Source organism: Protomyctophum parallelum (genome assembly GCF_964188405.1).
Source record: "Protomyctophum parallelum genome assembly, chromosome: 6".
NCBI lineage: Eukaryota > Metazoa > Chordata > Actinopteri > Myctophiformes > Myctophidae > Protomyctophum > Protomyctophum parallelum.
This window is the reverse complement of record NC_139701.1, coordinates 43,342,132-43,363,674: the sequence shown is the minus strand read 5'-3', so window position 1 is coordinate 43,363,674 and position 21,543 is coordinate 43,342,132. Positions and strand designations below refer to the sequence as shown.

Here is a 21,543-nt window from a genome sequence, read left to right as displayed (position 1 = left end):
GTTCCATTTCTACTGGTAGAAGGGAAAAGTGAGTGTTCATAATATTTCTATTAAACCTACAATAAGCTATAACAACCATAATAGTCCAACATGCTGTAGTCCTATAGAAATGATCTGCTCCGATCTCAAGTCAGAAAAAGGCATCAACACCATCTATTTGTCCGTCGACAGAAAGCCGCCACCATGAGTACGGACGCAGAGATGGAGCAGTACGGCAAGGCCGCCATATATCTCCGTAAGCCAGAGAAGGAGAGAATGGAGTCTCAGTCGGCGCCCTTTGATGCCAAAACGGCAGCATATGTGGCTGACAAGGGAGAGCTGTACCTCAAGTGTAAGATTATCAGTAAGGACGGTGGCAAAGTCACTGTGCAGTTGCTTAATGAAAAGGCGGAGGTGAGCTGGTATTCTACAATCAAACACTGGCACAGTACTACTGTAATCATAACGCATTCTGGAGTGTTTTTAATTTTATTGTATGTATTTATTTTGATTAGGAAAGAACTGTGCCTGAGGCAGACGTCACCCCTATGAACCCTCCCAAGTATGACAAGATTGAGGACATGGCCATGATGACCCACCTCAGTGAAGCCGCCGTCCTGTATAACCTCAAAGAGCGTTATGCAGCATGGATGATCTATGTAAGGTGGTTTACGCGCTGAGAATATAATTGCAGTATTGCACATGGAGTGACCTGGAGACTCCGGTTACTGAACAAGCACAATTTAGAGCTTTTTAACACTGTTTAGTGAATAATCCCAGCTCTAGTGATCCGTTGTCCCAGATACAAGTATGTGGCGTACTCAGTGCTATGTTGCATGATGTTAATGTTCTCTCTCTTCTCGCCTTCAGACCTACTCCGGCTTGTTCTGTGCAACTGTGAACCCCTACAAGTGGCTCCCAGTGTACGACCAGGAGGTTGTAAATGCCTACAGGGGCAAGAAGCGTATTGAGGCTCCACCCCACATCTACTCTGTCTCTGACAACGCCTATCAGTTCATGCTGATGGGTATGTACAGTACTAGACAGGACTATGGAAAAAATATTAAACTATAGTGGTTTTGAGCTGTATATCCATGACTAAAAGTGTGCTTTACAATTTACAGATAAAGAGAACCAGTCTGTCCTTATCACGTAAGTTTGCATCATCTCTAGGCATTAAAACAAGGCCCTTGTAGGCTTGTTCACACATTCACTAATTGCATTTGTCTTCTAACCAGTGGAGAATCCGGTGCTGGAAAGACTGTGAACACCAAGCGTGTCATCCAGTACTTTGCAACAGCTAGTTCCGGTGGAGAAAAATCTGCAGCGGATAGCGGTAAAATCAAGGTATTGCCTATATGATATATTCTGAAGTTTAACAAATACATGTTTTGAACATAAAAGCATTTATATGCAATATAGCAATTCAGTTTAAAACAATTCTGACCAAACTGGGCGATGTCTAAAACATTCTAGGGGTCACTGGAGGATCAGATTATTGCAGCCAATCCCTTGCTGGAGTCCTATGGTAATGCAAAGACTGTGAGGAATGACAACTCCTCTCGCTTTGTAAGTGTAAAAATAATGACATCTCATGAGAAAACCTGCAATAATTACACAATGTAGAGCGATGCAACTAATTGTGCTACTGTATATCAAACAGGGTAAATTCATCAGAATCCATTTCGGCACATCGGGTAAACTGGCCAGTGCTGATATTGAGACATGTAAGTATGAAGTTCACAGAAAAAAAATCATATATGCCTTAATTTGAGCATTATTATTTTTATTATTATTATTGAGTTATGTACAACCCCTACAGATCTGCTGGAGAAGTCCAGAGTGACATATCAGCTTGCTGCAGAGAGGGGTTACCACATCTTTTTCCAGATGATGACCAACCACATACCTGGGATTGTTGGTAAGTGTTTATTTACTGACGATGCAGTTTAAAACTGTTCAAAACACAGCCGCCCGCCTGTCACCTGCTCACCACCACCCGCTCCAAAGATCACATCACACCAGTCCTTCATGACCTCCACTGGCTGCCTGTCACTTCAAAATACTGCTCACCACCAACAAGGCACTGTACAAGCTGCCTTGCCCCAAGAAGATCAGGCTCAAATCCTGGGGCAACAAGACCTTCTCCGTGGCTGCGTGCATGCCCTGCACTCTGGAATGCACTCCCCAAATGCATCAGAGATGCCCCCTCCCTCCCTCGAAAAAACAACAACACATGTTCACCCTTTTTAAAATCCCTTTTCAGAAATGTGCCTGATCACTTCCAACCCCTACGACTTCCCACTGATCAGCATGGGTGTGATCGTTGTGGCCAGCATTGACGACAAGGTGGAGCTCGAGGCTACTGACGTGAGTGGACATTATTTTAAAAACACTTTCTAATACTTACTGTGGACTGCAGTCAGTTGCTCTGCAAAATGTATTCTCTAAATCAGTGCTTCTCAAAGCTTTTAGGCTGTGACCCCGCCCCCAAAATAACTGAACTTGGAATTGTAAGAGTTGATTCAGTTTCGCAGATAGGCCTACATATTGTGAAAATATCCGATCTGCATGTATTCACATGTTTTTCCTATTTCTTAGGTAATATTTGTCAATTTGGCCAATGCTTGACAATTATTATAGTATAGTATTTGTTGATTACTTTTGATGCAGTAATGTATTTTATAGGTATTAAAAGTCCTTAAATTGCCACTTTAGAAATGTGCAGATAGATACCCTGCATACACTGTATGTTGCTTTGTTTACAGTTGAGTTGTACACCATTTTAAAAAATGTTAAAGAATGTTTTCTAATCTAATGATTAAATAATCTCAATCTTTTGAACACATCTTCTCTGCTTATTGACATCAGGAAGCTATCGACATCCTGGGCTTCAACGGTGAGGAGAAACAGCTGATCTACAAGCTCACCGGTGCAGTGATGCACCACGGAGTCATGAAGTTTAAACAGAAGCAGCGTGAGGAACAGGCCGAACCAGACGGCACAGAGGGTGAGCTGGTCTTTATTTATATTAGTATTATTAGTAGTAGTACTAGTAGAAGTAGTAGCTTTTGGTCATTGTTATACAATATAGAATATAAATATAGTATATACAAGACGGAATTCAGTTCCCAGTGGATTCCTCGCGACTATTTTAAATTGCGACTCTGTTTTAAATATATTTCTATTATTATTATGATTTTATAAATTATACGGTTTAGACCAGTGGTTCCCAAACTGTGGTGCGTGAGCGCCTTCTAGGGGGTGCGCGCCATCAAAACGCTAATGGTAGGGGCTAGGGGGCATGGTGGCACAGTTGGTAGTGCTGTCGCCTCACAGCTAGAAGGTCCTGGGTCCGATTCCCGCTCGGGACGCTGTGGGTGCTGGTAGCGTTGTTCCTCCTCCACGTCATCAGTGCCCACACACGAGGCTGGGTTGGCGAAACAGCCTTTCTGGGCCTAGGGTAGGTACCCTCACAAAAAACATGCAGTAATCCTGGTCTCTAAACTGCCTCCCCCTGGCCAGCTGGGGCGCCTGATGGAGAGGAAAGGAACTGGTTCAACTACGTCCAACCAGGGAAACTCCCCCCTGTCAGGTGTAAAGGAGAAACTTGGACACTTGGCATTAAGGAAGCATTTCAAGTCTGTCTCTCTCCCCATGGTTGGCCTAGGTTGGCGGAGGGTGTGTAGAGCCCAGGATGACATTAGATCATTGACACAGGGGTGAAAAATGGGTTACATAATTGTGGGACAAAAATTAAAGAAGAAAAGGCTAATGGTGGTGCTATGGTTTTATTTTAAATATATTAACATGTTATTCCAATGATAAGTATACAGAATATAGCCTATCCTGCATATAGATGCCACATTCAGGTTAATACACATGTGCATACATGTGGATAAATAGGAAATATATGTCTCTATATACTGCAGCTTATGCTTATGCAATTTATATTTCCATGTGGGGGGGTGCGTCAGCAAGGTCGGGAGGTAACAGGGGGTGCATGGCCAAAGATGTTTTGGAACCGCTGGTTTAGACCGATGATTATTACTTGCGCAAGCAGAGCGCGCAAGTAATGTTTTCGCCCGGTCTCTTCCGCCGTGACAGCTGTCCCGCCATTCAATGTTTATGCAGAAAAACATCAAATCTGTGCCTGTTTTGCTGGGACCAAATGACCACAAATGACCATATTTCTTACGTCATCATTTAGAGCTAGTCATACGTATACTATATACATAATCAGTAAAAATAAAATAGCAAATTGTGCCTGATCTGCTGGGACCAGAGTACGTGGTGTGTATGACTAGCTCTTAATGATGACGTAAGAAATATGGTCATTTGTGGTCATTTGGTCCCAGCAAACCAGGCACAGATTTGCTGTTTTCTTGCATAAACATCAAATGGCGGGACAGCTGTCACGGTTTTTGGCGCAAAGTAACCACAGTATACCGCTAATCAACTTACAACTACACACTTTATACAGTATAGAGTATAGAGTATATATGTATACGTATATAGTATATGCCTATATACTATATATATTTCTTACGTCATCATTTAGAGCTAGTCATACGTATACTACTGTATATACATAATCAGTAAAAATAAAATAGCAAATTGTGCCTGATCTGCTGGGACCAGAGTACGTGGTGTGTATATGTATGACTAGCTCTTAATGATGACGTAAGAAATATGGTCATTTGTGGTCATTTGGTCCCAGCAAACCAGGCACAGATTTTCTGTTTTCTTGCATAAACATCAAATGGCGGGACAGCTGTCACGGTTTTTGGCGCAAAGTAACCACAGTATACCGCTAATCAACTTACAACTACACACTTTATACAGTATAGAGTATAGAGTATATATGTATACGTATATAGTATATGCCTATATACTATATATATTTCTTACGTCATCATTTAGAGCTAGTCATACGTATACTATATACATAATCAGTAAAAATAAAATAGCAAGTTGTGCCTGATCTGCTGGGACCAGAGTACGTGGTGTGTATATGTATGACTAGCTCTTCACCCAAACTTATATAGATAGAAACTTGAATCATACTTAATAATACTAGGTGTTTATATGCATAAAGTAGGTAGGTAGCAAATAGTTACATCTAAAAATTATACATTTCAAACGTTCCTTCACAGAGATACTGAGATTTGACAGTTTACAGCGGTCGAAAGGACTTGCGCGCTCTGCTTGCGCACTAGTTGGCCATTTATGGCCTACTAGTGTGCAACAAGCAAGTATGCACTCGACAGAGTGCAGTTCTAGTTTGGTTAATGCATTTGATGATTTCGTGCTTACTGTAAATCGGTCTCTGGATTAATGTCTAAAATGTAAATTTCAAATTGCATGAACATTTCAGAGGCTGACAAGATTGCCTACCTGTTGGGCATAAACTCAGCAGAGATGCTTAAGGCATATTGTTACCCCAGGGTGAAAGTGGGAAACGAGTTTGTCACGAAAGGACAAACTGTGCCACAGGTGAGTTGCATGATTTCCATGTTCTGATTTCATACGCACATTTATATTAACACACCATGCTAGAATATCTGTTTGAGTTGTGTCCACACTGTCTTAAATCATCTTCAGACTCCACTATTAGCCCATATCACTTGCCGTAGCACTTGCCCTAGCCTTGACAACCTTGCCGGTTTATACAAATTCTAAAATGCAATTTAGTTAGCGTGTTATGTAGAACGATATAAGGTTAATTTGACCTGGCACCCTATTGTGTGTATAGTTTCAATGTACAGATTATAGATTTTTTGAGATTATACTACTTAGAGTTGATTCTTGGTTTACCTATGCTCCTCAATTACAATTTCTATGCATTTTGTACTACCTCATGTTTTCCTTATTATTTAATTGAAATCACTCTGGATTAAGATAATCTTATAAATGTCTAAATTGTAAATTGCGTAATTCTCACTCATACTAATAACGTTCACATTTCCTTAGGTAATGAACTCAGTCGGTGCCTTGGCCAAGTCCCTCTATGAGAAGGAGTTCTTCTGGATGGTCATCAGGATCAACGAGATGCTGGACACCAAGCAGCAGAGGGTCTTCTACATTGGTGTGCTGGACATCGCTGGTTTTGAGATCTTTGACGTAAGCATGGACTTGTTTTAATTTGGATAATTTAGGCCTAATTATTTTTGTGTCATTTTCACAATTACACAACACTTTATTACAAGAGATTGGAATAATAATGATATTTCCACTCACAGTTCAACACCCTGGAGCAGCTGTGCATCAACTTCACCAATGAGAAACTGCAACAGTTTTTCAACCACACCATGTTTGTTCTGGAACAAGAAGAGTACTTGAAAGAGGGAATTCCCTGGGATCTCGTTGACTTCGGCATGGACTTGGCTATCTGCATTGAGCTGATTGAGAAGGTATACAATTATTATTACATTTGTATGTGACATACTAGCGTCATGTCCACGGGGTGTGCGTGTACATCAAAGCTGCAGAGATATAGGCTCCTGCCCTATGTACGTCATTGCTCGGCAAGGCTTACATACTTGCTTAGTTTAATGGACATGATGTTAATATTTTTTTTTGTCTCCTTTACACAGCCTTTGGGCATCTTCTCCATCCTTGAAGAGCAGTGCATGTTCCCGAAGGCTACAGACAAATCCTTCGCAGAGGCGCTGATTTTAGCGCATCTGGGAAAGAACAAGGCCTTTGAGAAGCCCAAGCCTGGCAAAGGCAAGGGCGAGGCTCACTTCTCCCTGGTCCACTACGCTGGAACGGTGGACTACAGCATCACAGGCTGGCTGGACAAGAACAAAGATCCTCTTAACGACTCTGTCATTCAGCTGTTCCAGAAGTCTTCAGTTAAACTGCTGGCTATGTTCTATCCCCCACCTGAGCCTGAAGGTATGTTTATTAATATAATATAATGTAATGTGTTCCAGGATGCTGTTTGCATCTTATTATGTTTGTTTACTTTAAAGGCCAGCCAGTAGGAACACAGAGGGGCGGGGCTTAAGCAATTACAGCCTGTCCCTAATTGGCGCACCTACCAAGTTTGGGGAAGCATGCAGGGAACTGGAGCTGTTTAAACCTCAGCCAATAGAAACATAGAAGGGGCTTAGCAATGGAGCCCAGCGGCCAGCTATTATGATGGCAGACCTCTGGTCAGTGTTGGTGACAAGTTGGGTGCGGTTCAGAGCAGCGGTGTGCCTGTTATGTTTGTGACGTCCAACATACCCACCAGCCCACCCTCTAGACAATTTTAATTAAAGCAATAAGCCACAAGAGGTCTCAGGTTACTGGGTATTTTATAATGGCTGAGAGGTGTAGTGAGACCCGACGCGTAGCGGAAGGTCTCCGACCCTGTCAGCCATTATAAATGACACGGTAAGCTGGGACCTCGTGTGGCTTATTGCTTTTCTAAAATGGTTACACACATAGTAATATTAACCTCATAAAACTATTACACTCACAAAAGTAGCTACGCTTTACGCCCACCAGAGCGAGCCACACTTCCTTGTATTTACTCCAGTCTCTGTGACGGGAATAGGAGGCGCTTGATGTCTTTACGAGGCCACATTTACAGTCATATGAGCGCGGGCGGTGCTTAGACGCCCGCACGGCCAGGGTGTGTAAGTGCTCCCCTTCCCCAGTTCAGCTGCAGAGCTGCGGGATCAGCTGGGAATTATATAAAGTGATTGAAGGTGTGGATTATCGGGGGTGCATACTTAGTTTAGACTAGTCATTGGTTAGACATGGGTTAAGGTTAGGTTTAGCTGCCCTGTGGGAGGTTAGGTTTAGGGTGAGGGTTTGAGATAGGTTGTAGTTTTACAACTGAACCCAGCCAATCAGATTCAAGTATTGGGACTAACCGTTTTAGAAATAGAGTATAATAATATGTGTTCTACCCTCCAACCTGAGCCTGGGGGTATTGTTATATGAATACTATGAACACTAAAGAGGAATGTAGATTCTTATGACTAATGATGATAACTCACGATTCTAACAAATATAAACAGATAATACAAAGAAGGGAGGCAAGAAGAAGGGTGGTTCCATGCAGACTGTGTCTAGTGCATTCAGGGTAAGATTTTTTATTCATTATTATCAACATTATATCCATGTAAGAAATAAACAAAATTAACAATTAAACAATTTCTGTTGTGGCTGAAGTTTAAAATAGGGCTTAAATGGTTAATGTATGTTTTAAATCTGCAAAGAAACTAGTATCTAAAGAGTTCAAATAATAGTAGCGGAGGAAAAAGTACAATTTTGTATGACTTTTTACTATAAACACAATTGGCTGTTTTATGTCTCAATAGGCAAACTTGGGGATGCTGATGACCAACCTGAGGAGCACTCATCCTCACTTTGTGCGTTGCCTGATTCCCAACGAGTCCAAGTGTCCAGGTAAACACTGAAAATAAAAATGATAAATTATCATTTAATGCAACTTTGGCCAGAGTTTGTTCTTCTAATAATAAAGCAACATCTGTACAGGCCTGATGGAGAACTTCCTGGTCATCCACCAGCTGAGGTGTAACGGTGTGCTAGAGGGCATCAGGATCTGTAGAAAGGGCTTCCCCAGCAGAATCCCATACGCTGACTTCAAGCAGAGGTATTCATTCCTTTTCCCCCAGCAGCTTTTATTTCCAAACCTAGTCAATGCACCAACAAAATGACCAACTTTTAGAAAAGTATATAGAATGCCAGCGCAAAATGACCATGAACTTTTATAAAAACAGGTACAAAGTACTGAACGCCAGCGCGTGTCCCGATGGCGCCTTCATGGACAACAAGAAAGCTTCAGAGAAGCTGCTTGGGTCCATTGACGTTCCTGTTGATGAGTACAGGTTTGGACACACCAAGGTGAACACACTGTGAACCTGGTTTAACATTATCCTGAGTGGACTAAAGATGTTATGGTTGTTTAGTGACAGTGTTTTGTAACATTGTGTTCAGGTGTTCTTCAAAGCTGGTCTGCTGGGTACCCTGGAGGAGATGCGAGATGAGAAGCTGTTCACTCTGGTCACAATGACTCAGGCTCTCGCACGAGCTTACCTCATGAGAAAGGAGTTTGTCAAGATGACGGCAGTAAGGTAAGCACCTTGCAAGGAAAAAACAGGAGAAGAAACCTCGAGCAGAACCAGGCTCTTGGGTGGGCGGCCATCTGCATTTACCTTGCCACGACACAGGGCAACAAAGATAATACCAACAGCAAATAACGACAACAATAGTAACACTCTCGAGATGCCAACTTGCGCCTTGCACACAAGTAGGCCATTTCCGAGTCCTAGACCTCTCTGCTGTCTGTCTGGGTACGACTGCTGCTCTGAGTCATAGAGCTCTTTTCTATTCTAAATCATTCAGACCCGTTATTGACCTTAAACCAAACTTGAAACATACCTTAGTTATGTCACCAAGAATGGCTGTTGGACACTGACATACATACCCCAACATACATAATGTACTGTACATACCCAACCGATCGCAGTACTTGCGCACTCTGCTTGCGCAAGTAACTATGACACAATAATAGTAACTATAGTCAGAGCCTGCAGTCGTAACGTGGAAACCCTCAATCATGACCCACTGAAACTGTTTTCCACAGAGATGCCGTTTACACCATCCAGTTCAACCTCCGCTCGTTCGTCGCTGTGAAACACTGGCCATGGATGAAGGTCTACTACAAGATAAAGCCTCTTCTGCAGAGCGCTGAGACTGAGAAGGAGCTCGCAGCGATGAAGGAGAACTACGAAAAGATGACAACAGACCTGGCTGCTGCTCTGGAGAAGAAGAAGAACCTGGAAGAGAAGTTGGTTGCTATAACGCAGGAGAAGAATGCCCTTTCAGTGGCAGCGTCATCAGTAAGTACATACACTAATACACTTGTACAGGGAATGTTACTAATAATATTTCATGTTGTTTATCATCTGACCTTGTATATTTTATCTAATGTAGATGTAGACCATGGCAGAGAATGCCTGTTGGGTCCAACGGCTGTTGGCATCATTGTATGTATAGCTACATGGCTAGCAGCACAAAGGCCTGACCCAATGTGTGGTTCTTCTGTGGGGAGGGTGAATCTACTGCATATGCCACTGCTGGAGGTTGATAGCCTCCAGCTTCTTCCTTGTCCTCACCTCTGTACCGTCCAGGCTCTTACAATGATAGAGCCTGCCTTTTTTACAAGCTTGTTCAGCTCTGTTAGTGTCCCTTGTGGACGAAGGAGTCCCCTATGGAAGCAGCTGCAAAACAAATATACTCGTATATCTTTGATTGAAATTTGTATTCACTGTTTGTAGAATGGGTACAAGCAAGACTTGTTTACATCAGGGTCCTCCATTTCAATTAATCAAATATACACTAGGAAATATACAAAAATATACAAAAGGAAATAGTCATATATACAGTTAAAGAATGTAAAAGAAAAACGGTAAAACGTGTACAGTATGGGGAAAAAGGGGGGTGGAGGGGGAATCTTTTTTTTTACAAGCGCCAGTTTCGAATTGCAGTAGCCCGTAAGTGCTAGACTAGGGTCTAGGGATTCACATTTCTTAATGGCATAGGAGCGAAATCTCACCCAGAACAAATGCTGACACATTTCCTCACTTATCTCTTTCATTGACAACCAGGGAGACGAGGCTCTGAATGATGCTGAGGAGAGATGTGAGGGTCTCATTAAAAGTAAGATCCAGCTGGAGGCGAAGCTCAAAGAGACGACCGAGAGACTGGAGGACGAGGAGGAGATGAACGCAGAGCTTACTGCCAAGAAGAGGAAGCTGGAGGACGAATGCTCTGAGCTCAAGAAGGACATCGACGACCTGGAGCTCACCTTGGCTAAAGTGGAGAAGGAGAAACACGCCACTGAAAACAAGGTTCATGATCATACGCTGTAGCCGTCTTATAAGTTATTGAACAATAATGATCCATTCCGATTATACACTCTTCTATCATAGCGGTCGTATCAAGTTCTAAAAAGATAATGATTCATTCATTCTGCTTATTTAGGTGAAGAACCTGACTGAGGAGATGGCCTCTCAAGATGAAGGTCTTGCTAAGCTGACCAAGGAGAAGAAGGCGCTCCAAGAGGCCCATCAGCAGACCCTGGATGACCTGCAGGCAGAGGAAGACAAAGTTAACACTCTGACCAAGGCCAAGACCAAGCTGGAACAGCAAGTTGACGACGTGAGTTCATCAAGTCAATTGGATGTTTTGAAACTTGAATACGGTACGTTTATTTTCTTACTGAAAAATACGAAAACTATATTGTTGTGCAGTTGGAAGGTTCTCTGGAGCAAGAGAAGAAGCTCCGCATGGACCTCGAGAGAACCAAGAGAAAGCTTGAGGGTGATCTGAAACTGGCCCAGGAAGCCATAATGGATCTGGAGAATGACAAGCAGCAGTCTGATGAGAAGATAAAGAAGTAATGTGGACCACAATAATAATAACAACAATAATAATAATAATAATAATAATGCCATGGATAAAAACTACCACTAACATATGATGTACTGTATGTATACCACAGGAAGGACTTTGAAGTAGCCCAGCTTCTGAGTAAGATTGAGGATGAGCAATCTATGGGAGCCCAGCTGCAGAAGAAGATCAAAGAACTCCAGGTATTTATTTTATTATATACTTATTTAAAATCATTGATGATAAGTAAGTGAAAAGTATAATTGTAATATGTCCATTCATTTGAAAGGCTCGTATTGAAGAACTGGAGGAGGAGATCGAGGCAGAGCGTGCAGCTCGGGCCAAGGTTGAGAAGCAGAGAGCTGATCTCTCCAGGGAACTTGAAGAGATCAGTGAGAGGCTGGAGGAGGCTGGAGGAGCCACCGCCGCTCAGATCGAGATGAACAAGAAGCGCGAGGCTGAGTTCCAGAAGCTGCGTCGTGACCTGGAAGAGTCCACCCTGCAGCACGAGGCCACGGCCTCTGCTCTCCGTAAGAAGCAGGCGGACAGCGTTGCAGAGTTGGGCGAGCAGATCGACAACCTCCAGCGTGTCAAGCAGAAACTGGAGAAGGAGAAGAGCGAATACAAGATGGAGATCGATGACCTGTCCAGCAACATGGAAGCTGTTGCTAAGGCAAAGGTAGAATAGAGTGCTTGTGTGTAATTCATGACAAAATACGTTCAATGAACCAATCAGGGCGGGGGGGGGGGGGGGGGACGAAGAAATACATTGTAGTTTACTTCAGTGATTGAATGTGTCCAATGATAATCAACAGGGAAATCTTGAGAAGATGTGCCGCACCCTTGAGGACCAACTCAGTGAAATCAAGGCCAAGAGTGATGAGAATGTTCGCCAGATCAATGATATTGGAGCTCAGAGAGCAAGACTGTTGACGGAAAATGGTAAATGTTCATCATTGTAAGGTCTACTAGCCTACATGGTTTGTCAATGGCCCTTGAGCAAATTCCATAATTAGAGATACTATCAGCGGCGATCCCAGGAATTGTATGTATTGATCAAAGATGATTTACATGTTTTAAACTTATACTCAAATGTCTAACTAGGTGAGTTTGCTCGTCAACTTGAGGAGAAAGAAGCTCTCGTCTCTCAGCTCACCAGAGGCAAGCAGGCCTTCACCCAGCAGATCGAGGAGTTGAAGAGACTTGTTGAAGAGGAGGTTAAGGTATAAGGAACAGCCTTTTTTTTACGAACAGACCTAATTCCATCTTTTTGTAATTTCATCCAGCTGACATTATTTTTCCGTATTTCTTTTGCCAGGCAAAGAACGCCCTCGCCCACGCTGTGCAGTCAGCTCGCCATGACTGTGACCTCCTGAGGGAGCAGTTTGAAGAGGAGCAAGAGGCCAAGGCTGAGCTGCAGCGTGGAATGTCCAAGGCCAACGCTGAGGTGTGTCAGTGGAGGAGCAAGTATGAGACTGATGCTGTCCAACGCACAGAGGAGCTGGAGGAGGCTAAGTAAGTCATCAGTGTTTTTTCCTAAAGTAGGTTTAGGAACAGGTGCAAGAGGATACAGTTATTAAGTGTAGGCAACGCTTCGGTCACTGAACTTCTTCAGGAGAACAAACCACCAATCATTCGCTAAGCAGAGTCTGTGATTGCAAAAGAGGTGACATAATTTAAAGATATAAGGACCCCAGGAAACTCATACGCCTACGTCACATTATAAACAAACATTATACAAAATATAATAATAATTATATATATATATATATATATATATATATATATATATACAAACACACACCCACACACACACACACACATACACACACACACACACACACACACACACAAACACACGCACACACACACACACACACACACACACACACACACACACACACACACACACACAATTATACAACATTGTACTCCACTCACTATACAAATTATTGCTCACAGTGCTTTGATTTGTGATCAACAGGAAGAAGCTCGCCCAGCGTCTTCAGGAGGCTGAGGAGCAAATCGAGGCTGTTAATTCCAAGTGTGCCTCTCTGGAGAAGACCAAGCAGAGACTCCAGGGTGAAGTGGAAGACCTCATGATTGACGTGGAGAGGGCCAACGGTTTAGCCGCCAACCTCGACAAGAAACAGAGGAACTTCGATAAGGTGCTTTGACATGGGTGGATGTGTTTGGTCCGACGTACTAACAGTCATGAGTCCGACACTCTAACCAAAACCCAAACCTAACTTCACAATAAGCCACGGGTTAGTTGTAACTGGCATCACATCTCGGGAGCAGCGGTGTTGTCGGACTAATGCCACTCGGACTGTTGTCTAAGCAACGTGAATTGCTTTTACATGAATTATTTTAATTGTTTCCTCCTGAAAGTGGAGGTAAATGACACATTTCATCACGGCTGCTGTGCAGGTCTTGGCAGAATGGAAGCAGAAACATGAAGAGGGCAATGCGGAGTTGGAAGGAGCTCAAAAAGAGGCTCGTTCTCTCGGCACCGAGTTGTTTAAGATGAAGAACTCCTACGAGGAGTCCCTGGACCAACTGGAGACCATGAAGCGTGAGAACAAGAACCTGCAACGTAAGTTTCCTCTACATAATTATTTAAATAAAAGTTAAAGAATAACTAAATTAAGGTTAAAAATGGATCAGGCAACAAATTTATTCAAACACAAATACAAAATAGTCGCTGAAAGTTCATTGATAATTTTGCAGAGGAGATCTCAGACCTGACCGAACAGATCGGTGAGACTGGAAAGAGCATCCATGAGCTGGAGAAGGGAAAGAAGCAGGTGGAGACAGAGAAGGCAGAGATCCAGACAGCCCTGGAGGAAGCCGAGGTAACACTTTTAGGTCCTAGATGAACAACGCAATTGTTGGATTCCTTTCAATACGTTTTATATTCAAACAGCATAGCAGTATATGATCAATGTTACATTAAAGGTCCTACAACCTTTTGATCCTGTATTACATTTCAGGGTACTCTGGAGCACGAGGAGTCTAAGATTCTTCGTGTCCAGCTGGAGCTCAACCAGATCAAGGGTGAGGTTGACAGGAAGCTGGCAGAGAAGGACGAAGAGACGGAGCAGATCAAGAGGAACAGCCAGAGGGTGACCGACTCCATGCAGGGCACCCTGGACGCTGAGGTCAGGAGCAGAAACGATGCCCTGAGGGTCAAGAAGAAGATGGAGGGAGACCTGAACGAGATGGAGGTTCAGCTGAGCCACGCCAACCGCCAGGCTGCTGAAGCCCAGAAGCAGCTGAGGAACATCCAGGGACAGCTTAAGGTGCAAAACATATTAGTTACTAGACACATATTCATTCAACGGAACTGCTCTGAACATCTGAAGGGGCTAGCTCCGTTCACTGCCTGGAAATGAAGCCACTTCCAGTTTCTCGTTGAAGCTGCCGTTCCTATTTATGACCCAGCAAATGTCTTCTATTGTTTGCAAGACATTATCTCAATGAGGTTGTGGGAGAACTTTAGACTTGATTACCTTAGTAAACCTTTTCAAAAACACGTTTTTTATCGCTAGTTTAAAGTCTTTTTTTTAAATCATCATGATATGCGTTTAGTAAATTATGGTCACGTTAATTTTAAAATTAATTCTACTGGTTCTACAGAGTGAAGACCTGCCCTCACGGCGGTTGCAGACAATATAGTATTCATTTCTTGACCGGATTTAGAAATATGGCGGATTTGAAATCACCGCAGAATGGGCTTGACACGGTCTTTGATCCGAACAACATTCTGACATTTCTCATAACATGTCCACCTCCTATGTGATCTTTTTTTTCTTTAGGATGCCCAACTGCACCTTGACGATGCTCTCAGAGGCCAGGAAGATGTGAAGGAACAAGGCGCCATGGTGGAGCGTAGGAACGGCCTCATGGTCGCTGAGATCGAGGAGCTGAGAGTGGCTCTGGAACAGACGGAGAGAGGCCGCAAAGTGGCTGAACAGGAACTGGTGGACGCCAGTGAGCGTGCTGGACTGTTGCACTCCCAGGTAAGTCAATTGGAGAAGGAAAAAAACTGTCAACATTATTTAACATACAAGTCATGCATACTTGTATTGCTAATCCGATTATTTATATTTTAGAACACAAGCCTTTTGAACACCAAGAAGAAGCTTGAAGCTGACCTGGTCCAGGTTCAAGGTGAAGTGGACGACAGTGTTCAAGAAGCAAGGAATGCTGAGGAGAAAGCAAAGAAGGCCATCACTGATGTAAGTTCCATTCCAGAGGTCCATTATACCAGGACAATGAGACATCCTTATGGCATTGCATATTTCATATTTCATGTTCAAACAGCCATGACAATCATAGAGGGGGGGGGGGGGGTGAACTATCACTATTTTCAGCACTTGTACCAAACATAATGTGCTCAGGAAAAGAACATTCTTAACATAAGGTGCTGGCTTCAGGCAGATGGCTCAGAATGTTACAATGCAGACTGAACTGGTACAACAATATAATCAATATAGTCAATCAAGACATTTAATAGCAACAACAATTACTACTAAATATGAGTACTAAGATATTGTGATTGTATTACCTGGTTTGATTCCTTCTGGTCTCATGACACATCACACATGTATCTGTTTATTACCTTTCATGATTTTAAAGAGCCATTGTCGTGCGTTGAATGACGCAGGAGACCAAGACATTGTTTCACATGTGGGACAATAAAATGTATTTGATCTCACAACAACGATGACTTTCCAGGCGGCCATGATGGCCGAGGAGCTGAAGAAGGAGCAGGACACCAGCTCTCACCTGGAGAGGATGAAGAAGAACCTGGAGGTCTCCGTCAAGGACCTGCAGCACCGCCTCGACGAGGCCGAGAACCTGGCCATGAAGGGAGGCAAGAAGCAGCTCCAGAAACTGGAGGGCAGGGTAAGGTGTAGTTTACTTCAACCCATTAAGACCTGGAACGCATCTGCATCGCCGTGGCTTTTAAACACTTTAACCATTATTGTTTTTAACTTAGGCTATTGAAAAATAGCAAATGGGCTTGTAGATCTGCCATTTGTGATATGAAATAGTATTATTTATTTATTTTTACAGAAAATAAACATGATTTAGAAGACATGTGTAGAATCTTCTCTCAATCTCTTCATAATGTATGTTTCCATTGTGAAGGTGCGTGAACTGGAAGCAGAGGTTGAAGGTGCAACGAAAGGCAGTGGAGACGCTGTTAAAGGTGTGCGCAAGTACGAGAGGAGAGTGAAGGAGCTGTCATACCAGGTAGGCTATATCACTTAAATAACCATCATCAAGCCACTGGCTAGCCGCTAAATGAATAGATGGACATGCAGCTAATGTTATAAATTCACTCTCACTTCAGACTGAAGAGGACAAGAAGAATCTGGCCAGGCTTCAGGATCTGGTAGACAAGCTGCAGCTGAAGGTGAAGGGCTACAAGAGACAGGCAGAGGAAGCGGTAAGTCAAATAGACATTGTTAGTTAGTGGTGTGTGTCGTCATAGTTTAACTAAAAGGAATAATAGGAATCAGTTATGATGCAATGTCAATATGACCAACAGCAGAGCATTCTTCAGTGTCCATCTTGCTGCTTTCCACAAGTGGCACATGGAATCTCTAGCTTGCCATGCTTCTGCTGTATGGGGCGCACACAGCACACATGGGCGTTGGGAAGACCTGTGACTGGATGGATGCTGAAAGGGAAAGCATGCTGCTACACAATGCGCATGCAGTCAGTGTGTGTAATGGAAAAACATTTCCAAAATTGACCACAGAAAGCATTACAAAAAAATCCCTGCAAGTGGAAATATTTGGCTCGGGTCACATGGTGCTGACCACAGCCATCGTGTCATTCCAATGAGAACCTGTCAAGGCTAATTGGAGACGGTCCCGACGCACTCATGAACCTGCTACTGTATTAGCCACATAAACACATTTATTTAATTATTTAATTTCCTGAAATGTCTATAATTGCAAGATGCTCTTTTCAAATAGTGCAGCTTTGAACCATATCTCTATCATATTGCAGGAGGAAGCAGCCAACACTCACCTGACCAAGTGTAGGAAGATTCAACATGAGCTGGAAGAGTCTGAGGAGCGCGCCGACATCGCTGAATCCCAGGTCAACAAGATGAGATCTAAGGGTCGCGACGCAAAGGTAATGTTCAATAACTGAAGGTTCATTATCCTTTAACTAAGATTTAACTAAAGATTCATGTTGAATATCTAACATTATGTTCCTATTGTTACAGGGAAAAGAAGCTGAATAAGTTCTCCAGTTCAAGTCACCGTACAACGTCATAAAATATGACACATCGTATTCAATGAAGGTGGCAAAAACAGTATTTTGTTGTCAATACTATGTTTCTTATTCAAGGCACCATGCACAGTCGTAAAATATGAACCATTGTATTCAATAAATGTGGCAAAAACGGTATTTTGTTGTCAATACTTTTTATCATGAGTTTTGAAATCATGGGTTCAACGAACATGTCCACTATACCATTTTATTCACTCTATGCAAAGATAAGTAGTCTACTTCAGTGGTTCCCATTCCCAATCCTATCCCGACAGTGATCTTGTGGTATACCCTGAAACTGTGAGGTTGGGGTTTGATCCCCGGCCGGGTCACACCAAATACTGTAAAAATGGTACCCTCCCTGCTTTGGCACTCAGCATCAATGGGTTGGATTGGTCAGGTCAAATCAACTAATCAAATGATTCCCGAGCACGGCACGGCTGCAGCTCACTGCTCCTTGGCTGTGGCTCACCGCTCCAAGAGATGTGTCAAATGCGGAGAACAAATGTCATACTTTTGACTTTTTGGTTTTAGCCTGTGACCCAAAAGAGACATTGTAATTGTCTCCACGGGACCCAAACTAGTGGAAATAGCAGATCTACAAGCACACTTCGCTTCGCACCGTGAACATGCAGATCGGCTATTCAGTATTTAAGTCTGACGTCATTTTGTAGTGTTACGTTACGTCCGGGTCCAAGTGGCACCAGCTCCCATCCGCATCTCATTGTAAATAGAATATCTAAACGTGTGAATCTTTGACGTTATTTTTCAGAAAGGAAGCCATTGAGGGTTAAAATGGGTCTTAATGCTTCCAACTCGAGTAGAATTATTAATGTTTTGTACAAGTGTCCATGACAAACAAAATATATGATGTGGAGAAAATAAAGACTATTATTATCATTATTATTGAAGGTGGTATTGCTCAGTACAATATTTCGGGGGTATATTTAGAATGTGTGCAGGCTTGAGTATGTTGAATCTAGTTTGCAATTAATGAGGATTTAGTTGACACAATGAAAAAAATGGCGATAGTATTCCGTGTGGGGGGACTTTCGTGGTTGTTTTCGTCTCAGATTTAGTCTGTAACAGTATAACTCTATGGGGACACAAAAGTGGGACCCGGAAGTATCTCAGGAGGGGGCGCTCACGTCATGGCTAAAATACTGAATTTCACTATACTTAAACATTTATTTATGGAATGGAATTTTGTTCTCCATGAAATCACAAATAAACAAAATTAAAATAATTAAATACTGAAAATAAAAATATATAATTCATGAAAAATAAGAATTAGGTCGGGAGTGGCTTATTGTTGGTATTATTTTTAAATAGTTTTAAATAATATGTAAAAACTAGAGATGTCCCGATACTGTATCGGTATCGGGAAAAGTATCGGATCGGCCCTTATTTGTCATATCGGATCATATCGGTATCGGTGAATATGCCATTCTACCCACAGATCCGACACAGGGGTAAGGGGTTGACACTATGGCAGGTAAATAAAATGTTGGGACATGTGGAGTTTGCTTTGGAGTTGCCCAAACTGCAAGTGCACATTTGAGTGAGGAGTCTGCTATAAACACAACACGAGATATATATAGCTAGATAGCTATAAACACAACACGAGATCACAACACTGGTATCGGTATTCGGTATCGGTATCGGCTAACACAAAAATTGAGGTATCGGGATCGGATCGGAAGCGAAAAAAGTGTATCGGGACATCCCTAGTAAAAACTAAATGAAACAAAACAAAAAAGCAGAGGATAGCAGCATAATATATCAAATACAAATACACACAATACATACAAATACATACAATACAATAAATTCACAAATAAGTTTACAGGTAAAAGTATGAATGACTGATTAGAGCAGGGGTTCTCAACGTTTTTGGCTGGGAACTCCCGGAAATGCTTTGGCCATGTCTCGCGACCCCCGCCCCACCCACCTCCCTACCACCAATACAAACCGACTGCAAAAATAACCTTAATAATAGAGGAAATATATCATAAATGATAGTCTAGTGAGATTACAACAGTGGGCAAATATCTCTATCTAGTGGTCAAAACGTTTAACACAGGGTGGTAAGAGATTGTCCTTTACAACAAACACACACGCACGCACGGTCACACACACACACACACACACACACACACACTTGCTTTGCGTATGGTCGTCCATCGAATGCGATGATGACGTCCACTTATGTCCTTAACGGCGAGTTCTCTGGTGGCTAAAGAGTCCAATCCTGGAACCACATGTTTTATTGCAGGTGGGGCATGGGTAGGTTGTAGTGGTGGTAGTGGTAATGACAGTCATGGGTGTGTTCCTCCTGTGTCTCTGTTGCCTCTGTTGCTGTCTTCTGACAGTCCCGTCCTCCTCCAGCCTCTGGGTTTCTTTCGTGAGTCACGGTCAGCAGCAGCAGCCTCCAGGTCCTCAGGCCTGATCTTGCATTTCCTCAGTGAGGTCTTCAGCTGGTCCTTATATCGCTTCATTGGCCCTCCTGCCAGGCGCATGCCATGGTGGAGCTGGCCATACAGCACTCTACGGGGCAGCCAATCTTGGGGCATTCGTATCACGTGTCCGAGCCAGCGCAGTTGGTGCTGGGTGATCATGGCCTCAATACTTCTGCAGTTGGTTTTAGCGAGTATGCACAAACACACACTGTATGGTACTTTTCTTGAGTATGTCCATTTCTCAATATTGCATACTTCTTTCTATGTCATTACATCTCAGAGGCAAATATTGCACTTTTGTTTTTACTGCACTCCGATTTAGATGAATACGACTAAAGGAAACAAAATAATGTTTACTTAAATGTCGATGCCAGTATCGTACTGGAATGCAGTACTTTTACTTGTTACAGCTATTTATATATTGCGCAATTGCTATCTTTAAAGTAAATACATGTAGGCTATGGGTGATTCTGTGTACCACTAACAAAAAGCTAATAGGCTACATTATTTTTCTTCAGATTATCTACTTGAGTGAAACTCTGCATGGTCACACCAGTGTGAAAAAAAATTTCCCCAGTGTGCCTTCAGATTACCTTGATATGGAAAGGGTTGAAAACCACTGAATGAAATGAATGCATGTATGGTGAAATGTAATACTGCAATGAAATATGATGAGTACAATTATAGGCCCGGTAAAGGATTCGGTGTCCCTAGAGAGTGAAGACATCAGTACATCAGTCCCGTAAATCCAGAGCCAGACTATTCGTTGGAGCAGTAGCATCACTAGTTTACAACTTCACGCCTCATAAACATCTGAACCGCATGACTACAAAAACATCAACACCACAAAGCATAAAGCTGTCAAATTGAGTGTATAGGCTAGTCTCAATGTTTCATCCTGAAATGCAGTGGAATTATGAAGTAGCATACAGTGGAGATTCAACTTCCTCCAAATTACTAACACTATCCAAAACCCTAACCTAACACAGGATTTACTCATTTCTGACTCATGGGCATAGTCCCCAATTAGACTCAAGTACAGTATGTGAGTAGTTTAGTAACTTATACGTATGTATCTGACGAGACATGCAGTAAAGTAAATGTAATGACTTTGCCAAAATGAAGAAACATAGCACCCCACCATGCATAGGAGCCTGTCACACAAGAAGCATTAACCTTTAAAGGAAGGACCTTGAAAGGAAACTCTGCTACTTTTACTTTCTGCATAGCCTGCAATTAACACCCAATATAAGCATGCTGCGATGGTTGACATGGAACCCTTTGCAGAGGAGTCTGGAGTTCCACTTGGCGGTGAGTGAGCCTTGCGTCTGTCCATCATTTAGTCATAATGTTTTAGTGATGTTAGCTGTTCATAGTCGCACATGTTTTACTG

The 21,543-nt window shown here is 42.6% G+C and overlaps 1 protein-coding gene across 1 annotated transcript; it reads left to right on the top strand.

Moving 5' to 3' along the window:
* Positions 1-183: 183 nt before the first annotated feature.
* LOC310860569 (myosin heavy chain, fast skeletal muscle-like) lies at positions 184-17,774 on the top strand (the record flags this gene model as incomplete). The annotated part of the gene is made up of 39 exons (XM_083767561.1): positions 184-393; positions 495-638; positions 850-1,006; positions 1,104-1,131; positions 1,218-1,326; positions 1,456-1,548; positions 1,643-1,706; positions 1,802-1,900; positions 2,246-2,349; positions 2,851-2,989; positions 5,357-5,475; positions 5,953-6,102; positions 6,222-6,392; positions 6,576-6,879; positions 7,995-8,059; positions 8,298-8,385; positions 8,476-8,593; positions 8,721-8,844; positions 8,938-9,074; positions 9,587-9,842; positions 10,611-10,853; positions 10,987-11,163; positions 11,256-11,401; positions 11,507-11,597; positions 11,684-12,073; positions 12,210-12,336; positions 12,499-12,617; positions 12,713-12,909; positions 13,379-13,562; positions 13,825-13,990; positions 14,125-14,249; positions 14,388-14,696; positions 15,213-15,416; positions 15,510-15,635; positions 16,135-16,305; positions 16,552-16,656; positions 16,757-16,852; positions 17,422-17,550; positions 17,645-17,774. The coding sequence occupies 39 exons, from the start codon at positions 184-186 to the stop codon at positions 17,660-17,662; spliced, it is 5,802 nt and encodes a 1,933-aa protein (XP_083623687.1). The 3' UTR covers positions 17,663-17,774.
* Positions 17,775-21,543: the final 3,769 nt, after the last annotated feature.